General features: G+C 35.2%; 1 protein-coding gene across 1 annotated transcript in view; it reads right to left on the bottom strand.

Annotated features, from left to right (window-relative positions):
* PHF20L1 (PHD finger protein 20 like 1) overlaps window positions 1–18,026 on the bottom strand; it is a 55,417-nt gene that overhangs the window by 25,509 nt on the left and 11,882 nt on the right. The window contains exons 6-12 of the mRNA XM_026841617.1: window positions 16,987–17,049; window positions 13,095–13,302; window positions 12,310–12,438; window positions 7,828–7,910; window positions 3,794–4,046; window positions 1,602–1,787; window positions 1,191–1,397 (exon numbers count right to left, since the gene is read on the bottom strand). Coding sequence (XP_026697418.1) covers window positions 1,191–1,397; window positions 1,602–1,787; window positions 3,794–4,046; window positions 7,828–7,910; window positions 12,310–12,438; window positions 13,095–13,302; window positions 16,987–17,049 — 1,129 coding nt within the window. The remainder of the gene's footprint in view (window positions 1–1,190; window positions 1,398–1,601; window positions 1,788–3,793; window positions 4,047–7,827; window positions 7,911–12,309; window positions 12,439–13,094; window positions 13,303–16,986; window positions 17,050–18,026) is intronic.

Below are 18,026 nucleotides of genomic sequence, written 5' to 3'. Positions count from 1 at the left end.
AGAAAGGATAATTATAATCATCTATTTGAAACAATGCAATATTGATCCAAGAATCCTACGCAGCTTTTGCTACATCAGGTTAAATAGCCATGCTACAACTCGATGAAGCAATCATCTTATACTTTCAGTGGGAGCATGTGTGGGCAGAAACCCAAGAAGGCGGCTGTACATACTAAACAAAATGGCTCACTGACCTATTAAGCACTTTAGCTATAACAACATCTTAATGCAGTTATTTCCCAACCCCCAAACAAGACTAATTATAGTTTGAGTGCCATAATTCTATACTTTAGGTCACATTGTCCTGTTACTATTGATAACATTTACCAAAAACTTTCCCAGCAAATACAGTAATTTTATTTTTTCCTCCTCTTATTTTCTCATTTAAGAAAAAAAAAAAAAAAGGCTTGAGAGAGAATTCTTTCTTGGAAGCCAATTAAAAAAGGTACAATACTCATCCACATAAGAAACTTATGAAAAAAGCGTATGGACACCTACTGTACACTGGATGAAAAAACCCAACACTTACAGGATGTGCAAATCACTATGTAAACCATTCCCCAAATCTCTTAACTGCCTCTATCCAAGTGATTCCCTTAAACCACAGTAGCCAGCAACTGCTACAAAGTGAGAGGCAGCACAGAGTTCCAGTACTGGGCTCTGTGCTAACTTTGTGAGGGTGAACTGAGTCTATAGAAGTTTTAGAGGATTTTTCAGAAGTATTTTCAAGTAACATTTCGTAGCAAACAAATGACAAAATTTCCACTGCACACAGAAGCAAAGGTAGAGGAATGCTGACTGTCTATGAAAACACCACTGAGTTTTAAAGCTGAAGTCACAAGATAAATTAGTACATCTAGATTTAGTATATATTAGTATGTTAGTAAACAACCTCAAATTATTTTTACAAGTTTTAACAATATATTTTTGAAATAAATACTGCTTTTTATATTCCACACTCAGATCCTCATTAAAGTGTGTTAGAAGAAGTGCTAATGCAGCTCAAAGCCAGTGGAAGACAAATATGCAGATGAATGGACCCCAGAAAGAGCGGCAGGTGTGTGAGTGTGCAGAAAGGGCGGGGGGGGGAAGAAACAAAAAAAGTATCCCCTCTTTCTGTGTGAATGAATATACATACATTTTAACCCTGCAACTATAAACCTAACTGGTTGTATACTGAATCTCTTTACCTGACGCTGTTGTAGCTACTCTTCCATCAGTTACTGCTTTGGAAGAAAGATATGTAATCATCTGAATATCTTCCTTGTCTTTACTGGGATATTCATTACGGAAAGTGGATTCTGTGGATAATGGTGCTGTAACTTCCGAACTACGGCTTAAATCAAGAGGGAGACATGGTCCACGCTTCTCAAGTGACATATGAGCAACATCAGGTACTACATAAAAGAAAAAATGTAATATTAAAAAAAGATACATAGGTCCAACAAACAACAGTTTGGATTGCAGCACTACAAAACATAGGAACAGCATACAGCTTTATCTACAGTAAGTCAAAATATCCATTAGATGAAAACGGTGAAAGGTCTAATTTTTATGATTCATTCTCTTGGGCAGTTCTTTATTAGATTAAGATACATTACCCTCCAATTTTGATGACTGTTGGTTTTGACCACTGATGGAGAACACTTTTCCATCAGTAACTGAAGAGGGAGAAGAAACTTTTTCTACAGAATCATCAGGCAAGGAGCAAGTGGCTAAACGCTGTGATCTTCTTCTCCGTTGGCTATGTTTGTAGGATCTAGGGGAATTCACTGGCTGTGATGGACCTAAAAAGAGATCTTTCAATGTTCATGAAGCAGAGAGATATACCATAATCTTACCGCAGTATTTGAGATCTAAAGATGGGGAGTGCTTTAAATAGCTCTTATTTGCAAAGCTGGTAATCACAGCAGAACTGGTAAAAGTAATTAAAAACTGTGACTACCAGGAGAAAAAAAAAAGTTATGCTCAAGACATGATTCTGCTTTTTGCTTATTATACATTATTAGGGCACCTACTTCCCCGCTGACAAAGGCTGTTTTAGGCAAACAGTGTATTTACAATAAACAAACCCCATATAACCCAGGAGAGTAGGCTACTTATAATGGAAGGGGGCAATAGGATTTAACAGTAAACAGAACAAAAGATCACAGTTAAAGATCTAAAAAGTAATGGATAGTGTTAACATACAACTTTAAAAAAATCAAAAGCAGTGATTATTTTAATATCCCACCTCCTGTCTTCTGCTAACCTGATATCAATACCCCAGCTGTATTTCAAATGCACACTGCCAATGCATGGCACAGTAAGAAGGCTCAAGAACTTTCTATTTAAAATAAAAAGGGGGGGAGGATTGATATAGGTTAATATAGGCCTGATTCATTAAAAACAAAAAACCTAGACTCCCCTACAACTCTCCATTTTTGCCTAGCTTCACAAACTTTTGCCTTAGAAAAACATTTAAGTCACTATTACACTGTAAATCACTGTTCTCTCCTGAAGTAGTTTTTGGAGTAAAATATGTACAGATTTAAAAATAAAGACATCAAACTGAAATTTCCATTAGAGGTGGTAAAGATTCAGAAGCCAAAGATTAAAAGACAGCACTAACAATACCTAAGCTATTAAGTAACCAACTTCTAAATTAGCTAATTTTTAAAATGTTGCTACAGAAAAGTCTGACTTAATCCATAATACAAACATGCTCAAGGAAAACTACTTACCATTAGTTTAGGGGAGGGAAAGTGTATTATAATATGGATGACAGCTAGTATTTTGTAGGGACAAAATACAATTTATACCGATGTGACCTGAATAAATACAGACAGCTGAATTTGCAAACCTCCCTCTCCCATTCATTTAAAGTTATCTGTGAGAAAAGATTAAAAGAAACTTATCTCCCAAGGGAAAGTATCAAAGCAAGGTTAAAAGGAACACGCAATGCAGGTTTAGTCTTCCATCCTCAACCACTACTCTAAAGGTGAAACAAAAATGTAGCTTTTGACTTACTGGCACCCACATTTATTTTAACTCTTGGCTTCATCACTTAATGTTCTTCAGACAACAAAGAGCATGAACCTAAGCAACACTAAGAACCTAATGTAGTCTCAAAAAAATTGTAGAAATATTTTAATATTCATAAAAAATAGCATATTCAAGGATGCAGCATAAGCCTTTCCCTGTTCTTCTGATAATCGATATTTTAGTCCTTTGCAAATCAGTTACATTTTAAGAAGCTGAACATCTATAGTATTTTTCTGAGACAAAGAAACACGATTTTTTTGTATTTCCCCACCACAGATCTTGAACCCATCTTCTCTTTCACATCATATTTGGACGAAATATCACATAAGGTGAAGAATGCCACAGCCAACAGGTACAGCGCATCAGCCTGCTGAAGGCGGAATTTCTCAGAGAAGGTAAGGTCCACAACCAAGGTGTACATCTTTTCTTTTTAATGAATCAGGCCCCTTCAGAAGAGAGGTTTGATTTTTCCTGTATCCCTGGTAGTACTAACATGGAGATTTAAGCTGGAGGGAAAGTCAACCATTAAAAGCCATGACTCTATAAATATAAATGTATTATTTAAATGTATTATTTCCAGTAGAGTAATTCATATGCCTTATTATGCAACTTGACTTTTAAAATACTGAGCTACCTCTAATTCTCCCGCTTGGACCTTTTATTTAAAGCAGATTCATTTTTAAAAGCAATAGCCATTTACAACCAAAAAAAATTTCTGTATATCTCTTGTAAGTAATTACGGTATTTTTTTTAAAATGTCTGTGCTCACTAGTTTTATTTATCACAGAAGAAGGAAGCTGAGAGACCAGCGTCAAATCCTCGACTTGTATTAATTCTGGGGAAAGTGGTGATTTAGGGGGCTTTATACACCCAGAAGAATCTCCAGATTCTTGTTTGCATTTCTTGCTGCGAGCCTTTCCTGAAGACAAAGTTGAGGATAACAGTGCAGGTTTCTGAATGTTGGCAGAACTGCTAATATCAGCTTCATTTTTTTTCTGACTTTGTGGTTTAGGTGAAATCTCCTGAATAAATAATAAAAAATTGATACTTTTATTTCAGTTTCTTCGCTGTAGTTCTTGTATTCTATTTTGATCTTTTTAAAAGCAATTTTAGTATTCAAAACACATTTTAAAGCAACATTATTTTCAGTACAAATTAAAACTATTTAAATGAATCATATTAAACTTTTTCTTTAAAGGAGCACTATTAATCATTTTCAGTTTTCAGAACACCCTCATTTCTTACTATTTGAAATACCTGTAGAAAGCCCCAAACCAAAACATTTTAACTCTATTCCCATTTTAAAAATTCACCAAAGTCTTATTTTCTGTCTCTTTCATCTTCAGTAGACCAGGACTGTCACTGCTGTCTCAGAGTATAACTTGGAGGACACTTGTTACAAGCTAAAATATGTACACAGATGTACAATCCTAGCCTATCTCAAGTTGGAATGGACCCATAAGGATTACTGAAGCCAACTCATTAGGCAGTCCTGTGAGGAACAGCAATCAAACCACATGACTAAGATCATCGTCCAGACACTTGTTGAACTCTGACAGGCTTTTGCACTGCAATGAGCAGGCAATCCTTGCTCAGAATGACTGCAGTTCTAAAAAAAGTTGCCAAAATTTTTTCTTCACAGTCATTTCCCTGACCATAGCAAAAAAAGAGTTTAAAGATTTCCTCAGGAAAACTTTAACACAAATTTCATTTTTAGGTAAGAACCTGAAAAAGTTGATAATGCTCCTTTAAGGAATGTCTGAAAAAAATAAAGTTTCCAAATGCTGAACACACTCTCACACAACCCCTTTCAGTGCTGGGAGTCTGGATTTCACCACATTATATGTTTGTGCAAACACATGAAGAAATCACAACTTCTAGCACCACAGGGTTAAATAGATTGCTAACTGTTGGGGAAAAATGAGCAGATAGAGTTAAAACAGTTTCTGAAGAAAAAAAAAAAAAAAATCAACATATAATGCAGCTTTCCAATTTCATCAATTTTCATCCTTCTTAACACACATACTGAAGTATTATTTTTAGACAATTAGCATGCATTGACAGACATCAGCATTTTAGATTTTTAACTGGAAGTTCTTCCTACTTTACTGAATAAACTGTGCATGTGTTACAACTTGCCCAACAATGGCAAACTACAATATATGAACATTATTTCTTAAACCTGTCCCCTTTCTTGCCCCAGTTACATCACACAGCATAGTACCATCTAATAAAATCATAACTAACAAAGTCAAAAGCTATTTCTAGAATGTGCGCACCACTTTATCCAAACTAAAAATGTCACATCTCTGATGATTTGAGGGTATTTTGGGGTTTTGTTATAAATCATAATTTTATTTTCCACTGGAACTTTTCATGTTCCAAGAGAGGAAAAAAAAAAGAAAAACAAAAAAACACAAGTGCACATTCTGTGTTTGTAAAAGGGCACCCCTGAATGCTACATGAATAGCTTGCTGGAAGTATCATGTAAAGATCCGGTGCAAAACATCCCACTCAGCAGACACCAGTTCTACCTTGAATAACTCAATTACACATGTACTAAGTGCAGTTTATTCATTTAAACAAAATATTCCATGAACTGTAGAGTATACCTATGCTGGTTATGAGAGGTATTACCAGAAATTAATTAGAGTCGTAACTTGTAAATAAACAATTTTATTGTTCATCTTCACAGATGTGAAAGACATTACTACAGCATCCATTACTTTCAAATTACAAAGTTATTTAAACAAGATTAAAAAAATTAAATTAATATTTTGATAAGGTGCTTAACCTCTTAACAGGACAAATTAACATTAAAAACCTCAATGAATTAATGTTATTCATCTAATCAGGTCTTGGTCAAAAGGAAATATAACATGACATACCCTAATACAGTTAAATAAACTACTGTATGTGCAACTAATCCTTTGAGGTTTTGGGTTTAAGACAACTGTAAACTAAAAATATATAAATATAAATAAAATAAACTTCCATCAACAAAGTCAGTTTTCGGCTATTGGCCTGAATACTTCTACCAGGTTCTGTATTACATTATTAAAAAAACCTACAAGATATTTTATCCATTCAATTTATAGCAGTAGCAGACAAAACCTCTAAGGAGTGTCAGCTTTGCTATTGGAAAAGCTTTGGGGGAGTTTTACAACTCGGCCATTTTAATTTGAGTTTGGGCAGGAACTTGGTGGAAAAAAGCTTTAAGCTCAAAAATTTTCCTCCCCACAGCTGATCATTTAAATGTTTGTGAGGTTTCTGGTTTTAGTTAGAAGCAAAGGAATAGAACAATTTGGGATTTTAGATGCCTCTTTAAAGGAGCTTAACTAGTATTTCAAAAAATGAGGTTTTTCAGACCATTAGCATGTAAACAATGACAGAGACATCTTTTTTTTTTTATATCTAATCAATAAAACAGAAGCAGCCGAGTTACTAAGTCTAAGAAGTAACAAAAAGTTTTTAGTAAATATGCACTGTAGTTTATACTGTTGCATACACAGTCTATGTAAACCACAAAGTCCCATTCACCATAATGGGATTCTGCATGATAAGATTTACATTGTAATGATTCTTCCAAAAACAGCATGCTGTAAGCCATTTCACAGTTTTTTGCACATTGAAAATATCACACACAGTAGCAATAAAATCATAGCATCTTTAATATGCAAAAATTTGAGAAATGGAATGTCATGTCAATACATTGTAAACCTTTATGCAAAATATCGGTCAATGCATTGACACCATAGTGGCTCAGTCTGCCGTTACCATGACAGCATTAAAAACAGAAAATCATGTTCCATTGACAAAACTCGCATCCAATGCAGTGTCAATGGAAAAACCACAGCAATGCAATTATATATCAGCTCTAAAGAACCAGTACAACCAAAATATCAAATAAAGTTTGGGGTAGGGACTGTTTGTAGAGTGTGCCGGGGCTTGAGAACAGAAGTGCTCTTTTAAGAATTGGGGGCAGCAAGGCTATTTTATTCAAATGCTGCTGTTAAAGAAGAATGAAAATGAATACAAAAAAGCTGTATTAAAACTACATTAAGGCTCTGATTTAAGTCATTTGAAAACAGATGTCCTGAATCAAGACTACTGTTCATCCTTAGCTTGCTTTACCATGCTTAGGCATTCAGCCCTTTTAATATGCAAGATAATGCACAACTCGGAGTCAAGCAATGCCTGAACACAGTGGAATAAGCCAAAGATAAAATGGCAGCCTTCAGATCCTGCAAACATGCAGGTTTAAAAATCAGACCCTTAACATTATTTAAAAGTTTCTTTTTTGTATTTATTAAAATACACACCCTTGCAAAATGTATGGCTCATTGAGCGGTTCATAAAACACGTACAAGCCTACAACACCAAATTCTTACAATATAAAAGAAACTTCTTTTAAAAGAAGTTCTAAGTGATGTCAAAAACCCTGTTTCAAACACAAATTAAATTTGTGTAAGGGCCTTTTCCTAAGCCAGTCACGGTCATGGTTCCAGCTATAAAACTGGACCTTGGGACACTGGTCTCCTCATATTTGTTGCATGGAGACTTCATTTTCCTTTGTTTTCTGTTAGTTTTCTAACACAAAAGCTCATTACTGAAATTCAAGTCAACACTATTTAGAGACAATAAAATTCCATATTTCTGGCTCTGCCAGAAATGTAAACATAAGATCAATTTTCAGTTCCCTGTTAAATCTGAAGGGGCAAATTTTTATGTTGTAGGTACTACATCTCCATGGCACACTCCAGTGGGAACCTTGCAAAAGAATCAAACTCTACCATTTCATACCTGCTCCAGGACTGGAGCTGTTTCTTTGTTGCCTTCCTTTTTTTCAGCACCATCCGCAACAACAGCTTTGGATGCCAATAAACCTTAGGAGAAAAGTTGCAGAGATTTTTACTTAGAAGCGGCTTGCAACAAGAATTTGTGGAAAATAAAGCAAAACAGTGAGACAAGAAATATTAACTGCTTGTATCTACAGCATAAAACCCTCTGAAACAGCTCCACACAAAGCAGACCACTTTAAACTAGAAGAAACAGCAAGTTAAAGGACATTCATTCCCACGATGGTGTCATTTCACAAGAGATACCTCTCTGACATTTCCACTAACAAGATGAGAATCAAATTAACAATTGTAAAATAATGTCTCAGCATCCTTCTAAAGCCCAAGCGCTTGGGCTTTAACACCAAGCCCTCGATACTTAAGTACATTTTAAGAGATTAAAATTATTTACAAACCTTTTCTCTCTCTCCCGTTTCTAGTCTTTAAGAAATTCCCATCAGAATTATTACTACTACTTTAACACATGAAAACTTTTCTTTAGACAAAATAGAACAAGGGATTTAATTTCCAAGTCAATATTCTCAGAAGTGGAGCTCCCAAATTACCTCAATAACAAGACCATATGGGGAGCAAATACCTCAAAATATGTCACTTCATTCATGAACTCATATACAATATCACTACTAACTACCAAAAAAAAAAAATCTGTAAAAGACAAGGCAACAAACATGAGAAAGCTTTTTGCTGGCTAAGCGTATAGCAATAGTTTCAGTTCTGCATCACACAGTAACTTTAATTACCTAAGTATGCAGAGAAAGAAAAGTTCTACACTCTAAAACAAAGCAGAACTGATAAAACCTGAAAACCATAAATCTGAATAAAAATTACTATTATAATCCCAGAAGATATCAGTATTGGGGGTGGAGAGTTTAAGCCCTCAGAAATAACTTGAGCTGACTAATCCACAGGAAATTCCTATTGCATTCTATGAAAAACTAGATATGCTCAAAATTAATTCACAGTGCAAAATGCCCAAGAAATTATAAATTAACAAAGCCTGGTCTCTCAGGAAGTGTTTCAGGACATTAAAAAAAGGCAAAAACAGGCACACAAAAAACTGTGTGGTATTTTGCTAGAAAACTATCACATTTCAGCTCTACACAATAAATACTACTAGGTGCTTTTCTTCATTTACTCTTTTTGTTAGAGTAAATTATGCTTCAGTTTACTGAAAAGTAGTTACGTTTTAAATAAACTTTTTCAGAACACTATGTCCATAACAAGAAGTGTAAACTAATTGATTTTATAAATAAACAGGTTAACGGAAAAGCAGAAACTTACTTAGACCTATTATATTAATAGAAATAAAATTATCATGTAAGATTTTAATTCTGCATTAGGCTTCATAAAAGATTTAGGTTTCATGGACCTAAATAAACATTAGCCACTCAGATTATCTTGTTTATATCAAGTTGCAAAGTTAACAGTGTTCTTTATATCGACAATCATGCATCTAAAATTAAAAAAAAAATAGTTTTCAAAATTAAGTGGAGTTTTAAATATCAAACAAGCTATAGCCTATAAGGCAGGTTTTGTGGTTCCACAAACCACAGCTTACCCAGAGAAGCTGTGGCTGCCCCCTCCCTGGCAGTGTTCAAGGCCAGGTTGGACGGGGCTTTCAGCAACCTGGGCTGGTGGAAGGTTGGAACTAGGTGATATTTAAGGTCCCTTCCAACCCAAACCCTTCTACGATTCTATGTTTTTTCCTTCTAGCTAGATGCTCAGAAAGTAAAGTCACAAAATGAACATAGACTGTCAGACCTGTGAGTATATAACCCTTCTTATTTCCTTCTTCTCTACCCCATTAAGTATCTTTCTAACCAATCATCATGCCTGCAGAAAGACAAAACAGCTCCACAAGTTACTACAGCAGCAGGACTGCAGGTTGTTCACCATCCTTTGTCAGTAATAGCACATAATAAATTAAAAGGATGGGGTGCATAGAGAACCAGAAGTGTTTTGTTCTGTAAGCTTGCTGCCAACATTGCCTATATTCTTTTAGGAATCAATACTACAGCGGGAGATATGGAAGCAAGCATTCCAGAGGCAAAAACTAACTGGAAGAAGACATTAATACATGCTCAGCAGGAGACATCCTTCACATTCAGGAAATGTAATTTCCCCCAATGGCAGTAGCAGAAGAGTAAGGGGCAAAGGAAGCAACTTCATTTTGTTAAATGGTGAGCAAATAACACCAGATGCAGCTGTGGCCCTTGTGGCAGACAATCTGTAACAAATACTGAATGCTGAATTGAAATCCAGAGAACAGTTCTCTTTAGACAGCCTCCTAGAACCACATTATTTGCTCTATTTCCCCAATACAGCCAGAAGACACTTGGTAAATTCATGTTTTCCTAATAGCTACAATGCTTTATGATTCCACCAGCATGATTCCCAACCTCTCTTCAGATTTAAAAGCTCACACTGGGGACAAAAGTGACAATTTAGAAGCATCTCAAGCATAAGAAATAAGCATGTAGCAACAGAAAGTTTGATCATCAGCAGTTACACGTTCAAAATACTCCATTATATGCATCAATAAAAAAACCCTACTACAGTAGGAGTTACAGAAGTGTGTTAATTTGAGAACAGCTACACAAAGTAACTACCAAGCATGACAAATTTCACCTTGTAATTAAAGGATTAATTCAGTTTCACTGAAAGGTAACATTCTCTGCTAGTGGAGTACGCTTTCATGAAGACAGAGACATACTGGTTTTGAATGGTAACGAAGTCAGTAGCTGCAATATTATGTTTTCTGATTATTCAGTTCAGTCTATATGAGCCTGTCCAACTGCTATTATTCTCATAAAGGCCCTCAGGAAAGAAGAATCTATCCACAAACACAGAAAAACATAATTTCTAGAGCTACAGGTTTTTCAGCTGGTTTAGGTATCTTCTGCTACTAACTACTATTAGAAAAAAATTAACAGGGCTCTGTAAGCCCTGTATGTATCACTAGTGTGTATGTGTGTATGTATATCTATCTATCTATCTTATACTTCTACTGCTCATGGCAGCAATTAAATTGGAACTTAACTGAGGGTGTATGCACTATGGACAAAGGAGAGTAGAAGTGACATTTGTTAACTAAACTTGGTACCAAATAAGAAGCCTTCCAGGAAAGAAAATCCTGGACACAGATATATGTTTTCCTAAAGACTGCTTCCTTCAATACCATGTTTTATACTGGCCCATTTCATTTAGTTTCTCCTTTAGATTCAAGTACTGAATGAGAGACTGAAACAGAACCACACTCATAAGAAAATGGAACAAACATCCTCCACTGCTCACCTATGAAAAGGCTGGAGCAGCCAAAACAAGTCTGATAAAAACTCATCATGCAGTTTGTATTTATCTTACAGAAGAAACAAGTAAGATTTTTTTATGAATGCCCATACCCTTTCTATTACCAAAAAAAAAAAAAAAAAAAACCCACCACAATACCCCTCTCACCTGTAGCATAGAAAAGTTTGCCAGACTTCTCACAAAATATTAATTACTAGAATAGTGAATGGAATGCATTTCTATCATACCGTCTGCCCAAGGGCCCCACTGTTAAGAGGGAAGACTTCACACCTTCTTTCCACCCAGCTTTTTAAATGCATCTGATATTTTCCCAGCACAGGTACAAACATATTACCTGATTCTAAATACTGACAGGATCACTGATGGCAACACAATTTGCTTATTAAGAGGCATGGGGGAGGAGGGATCCAAACTGAAATTTTTTTTTTTACCATTAAGCAAACTTCTATTAACTTTTCGAATAATTTTTTTTTCAGCTTTTAAAGATAAGACCAAATATCTATTATTCTATTTCCTATTGTATAAGATGTATTCTATAGCTATATACTTGTTTTCCATTAATACCTTTGTGTAGTTAAGTGTAAGGAATGAATGCGTAGACACTGAAAAAAAATTTCATATCTTCACTGCTTCTATTTGTAGCTGGGCTTGCATACTTTTAAGTGACATACTGTAAACTCTTGTCAGCAATAGTTTTACTTTATGACAAACTACTTAGTTATTCCACAGCTAACAAAAGCTTTTATTTATTAGTGGTGGTAGTATGTAACTCATGACCATGTTAAGAAGTGTACAAACCCCAAATTCACCTGATAATGGGGAAAATTGTGCAGCTGGAGTTAAAAAGTACTCAATAAATTGATCAGTTCAGGATGGCTATCTTCCTAAAAATCTAAAAGACCAAGACATATCTGAGACCACTCTCCAAATTTATGAACAAGGCACATTATATTACCATTTATAGACTCCTTTAAAAGTACCAAAATAGTAAAAGACTGTAGTGAGTATCTGCCTCATGAATCTGCTTTTAATCAATCTACATTAGTACCTTACATATAAGCATGTATATTGCACTATATTAAACAGAAAAATCGTTATCAACAAAAGAGTACTTTACCAGTGATCTTGTTAAGACGAGCTCTCTTTGCCTGAAATGAGTTGCCTAGATTACTTTTCCTCTTGTGTGATAATGTGCTCTCTGCCTGCACAAAGGTCATCTTTGGAACATCCACTACAGGAAATCCTACTTTTAAACAGAAGAGAAATCTAATAAACTCACATTTCATGAATACATAACACTACCCAAAATATTTAATTATTCTAGAACTGTTATTAGAATACTGCAGTAAAGAAACTTTCAAATTCTATTGAAGATGAAAATGACACATTCTGAAAATTTAATATTACACACTGAAGTATTAGATGCAATTACTCCAAAATTTATAAATTTTTACTCAATATTATGAGAAATCAGTATTAAAGACTATTAAAATTAACAAATTCTTATAAACCCAGAAATAGTTTAAAACATCCCTGAATATGAATATATCATCCATACTGATTTTTTTATTTTTTTTTCTTATAACAAGATCAGGGATCATCTCACAGATAACAGATGATGCAGGAATATGAACCAAAGCATACAATGAAGTCGTTGAAAAAAAAATATATGTTTGACTCTTGTTAGAAGTTTTGTACAAGAAATAAATGCTGACTTAACTGATTAATCTGATAAAAAATTGTTTCTGAACTGATTAATGTCATGTATCAAAGTTATTATAATAGCAAATGAGACCTCTTCCTCTAGGAATACCAGCTATTACTTAATTGCAAAATTAACAAAGTATTCTACTTCAGCATTACAAAAGAACCTATTTTCTCCTTTACAGAATTTGTTTTTACCAAATGTGTCACTAGATGTAGGCTCCTCTTCCTTTTTTTGGACTTCCTGCATGATTGTAGAGGTTGATGTTTCTTCCTTTTTTGAAGGAACTTTTAGCCATTTTCTGTCCTCTTTATCTTTATTGCTGTTTGCGCTGGTTCTAGGTTTACTTCCTGCTTTGTTCTTGGCTGCTGCTGCAGCAGCAGCTTTGACCAAAGCTATCCAGTCCTCCAAAAAGGAAAAAATGGTAAGTAAGTATTAAAAAAGTGCTGGAGACTCAAACAGAAAATACTTATAAACCCAGTGAAACTTCATCTAGAAATGTTCAACAGCAGTTGAATTTATTTTTATGGCTACTACTCAAAAAGTGGTAAAATGAGTTTCCCAAATTGCCTAAAACTTGAAGCATTATCAGTATGCCACATGGATAAAAAGCAAAAAGAAAACATCTTCAAAAAAAACAGTGTAATATTCTGGCTGCACACATTCCCTGCTACCTATTGTATGCATCATCGCTATAGAAACCCAGGAGCTCCCAAATCCAGAACACTGACTTGTTTCTTACCCTTCTGGCTGTGAAATACACCAATTCCATTGTTGCTCAAATTTAACTATTATTCAAAACTACAATCAACTCAAAGAATGGTCCAGCCAGCTGCAAAGTTGGGCAAAGTTCTTCCTGAATTAAAATCGATAAAGCAGGGATAACGCTTAAGCAATTATATCTTGTTTCTAGAGTAAGTACAGATAACACTCTTTTTGTATTACATATTACAAGTTTCATTCAATAATTTTAATTAAGTGCTCTATAAGATGACTGAATTTCACAATGCACATTTAAAGTAATAAAAGTGCCATTTTGTACCATGGCCTATTTGACCATACAGAAACATCTGAGGAGTAAAAAAATCAGATCATACCGCCCAAATTAATCTACTTTTTGGCATGTAGACAAGGCCAATTTCTGTCCATTGACTTATAGGGTGCCCAAATACTTCCAAGATTGATCTAAACTCTTTCCACTAGTTTGGAGCAACCAGACTCATGCATTATGTCTCCTGAGTGTCAGGGATCAATCTGACTGCAAAAAATTTTAACTTGATCCTTTTCACTGAAGTTTTTTTTAAAATTTCCTATAACATCAAGGTACAGATTTTTTTCCATGGATAAGTTATATGTGATATAAAAAACAATAGCAATGTTTATCCTCCACCAGTAAGAATTAAGCATTGAGTGTTTTGAGCAATAATTAATTTACTACATGGCAATTTGGCTACGAGAGTTTTTGCAGATTTGTACTACTGCATTAAAAAAGTATGATAAAGACTATTCTTTGTCTAGTCTCACATGACTGCTTAACAAATAGTAATTGCCACCCCCCCCCAGCTGTAGACAAAATAGATTTTACTCTGAGCTGTTTCCTTCTTGGTATATTACCACACGAGGTACCTAAAATATCTTTATTTTATACATCTTGTTTCAGTGCAACTTTTTCCCACTTGTTAAGTACTGTACGTCTTAAAAATTTCTGTTCTACTGAGGTTTTCTCTGCCTTTGTTGATGTACAAGGAAAGCATAACACAAAATACAAAGCATTACTTTTCCTTGTATTATGCTTTTCCTCTTCCATAGCTCAATACTTTTAAATCACTGCTTTACATAGGTTATGCTTCTACTTCACATCAAGCTATGTACTTAGAAACACCAGCAGTTTTGATTCTTCTAAGATAAAAGTGTTCCATGTCCAAACTGTAAATGAAGATGCATACACTCACATCTAGCTAGCAGCAGCGAAGTTTGGAAGCGCTTTGGCAATGCTTACACAACAGGCAACTACCAAAGCCATTTGGTGACATGCCAGCCACAAACAGCGTGTCTAACTGCCAGCTGCATAGTCAATCAAAAACACACATACCTCTTTTTTGGCCAGCCAAAACGAGCACACACATTAGCTCCAGTCCATCCAGAGCCTTGCCCATCCAGCAGGACAAAAAAAGGATTGAGCTATTTGTGCTGGTGAGGAGTTAGGAGACCTGAGAGTAGAAGTCTTACACTGTACCCTGGCCAAGGGATGAAGAGGATCAGTAACATGGCTGGAGGTTGGATCTTATGATAAAAATGGGAAGCAAAGGAAGCGCAGCCTGCATCAAAACAGCTTCTAAACAGCATTTTAATTTTCAGTGAAGCTAAGCACCCTGAAATCAGAAGCTTTCAGAAAATATCAAGCTTCAAGGACTACACTGAACCAAGTATCCTGTTCTAATGATAACTGTTCCGGTGCAACACGAACAGGTTTTTTGTTTGCTTTTTATTTCATTGTTTGGATACTTTCCTTAAGACATGGAGCTTACAACAGGTAGCAGGACACATAACAATGAAGCAAACAAAGGTTAAACATTCAGAAGCCACAGCAGAGAGACATTAATTATGGTGGTAGTTATACCTTTTATCCTAGATCAACATGTAAATTTAAACTCAGTGAAGAGAATGTTGAGCAAGGTTGAAGGGTAGACAAGATTATCTCAAAAAATCCATTCCAACCTCAAGAATTGTGATTCTGGATTGGTCTGTGGGTCCATTTTTATTTTGGCTCCAGAGTAAACATACAGGCACTGAAGTGACACAGTTAATTCCTGCTTTTTAACCTTTAACTCCTTCTGATTGGCTGCTCAGCTGCACAGTTCCTGATGTATAAGAACTATTTAGCATCTAAGACACTATGACTATATTTCTTTTGAACAGCACAGGAACTCCTCCTTCAAAAAGGTATGTTTGTGCCTTTTCCTATAGAAAAATTTAAGAAAACAAGTGGGAGAATAACAATGGAAGCCTAAAGCACAATGAATTCTGAAGCCTGTCTCAGAGTCACTGTAAGATATCTACTCTGTCAGCCATAGCACCAGGACACTAAATATCATAGATATCACAGAAACCAGTCGTAAATCTTTAATAGCACGACGTTTCCCCAGAGCATTCAGTATACACAAAGCCAAGGGTCCAAATATGAACAAATTAGAAATGAATAAAGTAAAAGCAAAATCCTCCTTTAAGTTTTCCCTACTTCTCCCTTGTGTGCTGACATTGTCCCTCTATTGGCTGTGGTTTCATATCTCTGCATCAGTTACTATGCACTATTGATCCTAATTTCCCACTTCCCACAGTATCTCACCCCAGTGAGTTTCTCATTTACATATATAATTTTGAAAATAAAAGTGTATTCCTTTTTTATTGTTACTAAAATTCATCTTTCAAGTAAGCTGAGAAAATTGACAGGAGAAAAGTAATGGGACACTGTAGGTACAAGACAAAACATTACCACTACTGAGGAAAACTGTTGTTATGCTAATTAGATTCACTAAATCAAAGCACAGGAAATTGCACGATCAAGAAATACATTAGTAGAAATTACCCAACAGCCTTACAGATCAATTAGCTAAAACACTTGTATTTTAAAACATTCCTTTGCATAACCCTTAAACCTGCAACAGTAGGAAGGCAAAACCAGAATGATTTCTAAAATCCACCCTTGCACCAATGGCAGAATTCACACACACATTGTTCTCCCTTCACCTGCCTACAAGCACCACCTTTTTGCTTCTCTACTGTACTAAAGATTCAGCTGCTTTTCCTCTCCTGACACATCACAACTCCCAACTCCCATGCATTCATACATACACATACATAAATCATCATCAATCTATTAACTGGCTGATTCCATATCAGGACTGGATTCCTTATCCTCACCTTTCAATTCTAAACAGTCTGCCCCACCTACATCTTGGCTCACATTGTCTCCTGTCACATCTTCTTTTTTTCCTCTGTCCCAATCGCAAATCCATGCTTTTTCCTCAGCTTCCTCTTCCTGTGTGCCAAGTCCCCTCCCTCTCCTTCAAAACCCTCCTCAAAACTCACTTCTTTTGGTTCGATTTCCGTCACTAATCTCAGCTCCGGCGCTATCTGCTCCCTCTCGCGCGCCTAATTACATCGAAGATAAAACAAAAAACATGAAACAGAAAAAGTAAGTTATCCGAATACTTCATATGTGCTCTCACAAGGGCAGTCAATAACCCCATCTTTTTAAAATTTTCTCTCTGTACTACATTAGCCACGTTTCTGTGTGATTTCATTAATTTGCGCTTATCTGCAGAGCAACCTAACCTGTAGTCTCATTGCATTGAGCCACACAAATATTTTCCACTCCAAAAATTTTGCCTTTCCACCCTCACAGCTTAGTTTTAATAAAACACTTCTGATGCAACTCAAAAATAGTTTGAGTATTACTGTGTTTACAAGCTCTTCCTTTATAACACACTAAGCTCAAATCAAAGAATTAACTAGTCTAGATCTCTGTTTCTCCATGTAATTCAAATTCTGCATGCTTAGCATACACCTTCCAAACAGATCTTACACTTGTTAAATTTGCTAATGCACTAGAACTTGAGGTATCTTAAGCTTACACTCATCTCTTGAAATGTATGTTTTTCTTTGGAACAAAAAAAAACCCAAGTCATAGCTTGAAATTAAGCATGAAGTGTTGGATCTGCCAACTCCTCTATTTTTCAAATCAAGTTATACTCTTGGCATTTTTTTAAGCTTTACATGATTTTCACTAAATGTCCTCTCAAATAATGCAAAAAAGCAAAAACATCCATTAGAGTTCTAGGCATAGACAAAGCTCAGTTTCAGATAACTGATTTTTAAACCATACCTTAAATCATACTTTTAAATACCACAAAAATATTTTGAAAAACAAACATTTTGCCATAGCATAATGATGTAGATGTTGCATAAAAAAGTGTCTTTGTCTTTGAGAGCTACACAAATTCATGCCTATCTCTACTTTTGCAAAATTAAATGCTATAACTGGTATCACTTAGCATTATACAAAGCATAATTATTGTTGTTCTTGCTGCAAGACAAAAATTGTAAATCCATCTCAGAAAGTATAAATT

This window comes from Athene cunicularia, assembly GCF_003259725.1.
Source record: "Athene cunicularia isolate RWA chromosome 2 unlocalized genomic scaffold, athCun1 chr2_part1, whole genome shotgun sequence".
Taxonomy (NCBI): domain Eukaryota; kingdom Metazoa; phylum Chordata; class Aves; order Strigiformes; family Strigidae; genus Athene; species Athene cunicularia.
This window is presented reverse-complemented; position numbering and strand designations above follow the sequence as displayed.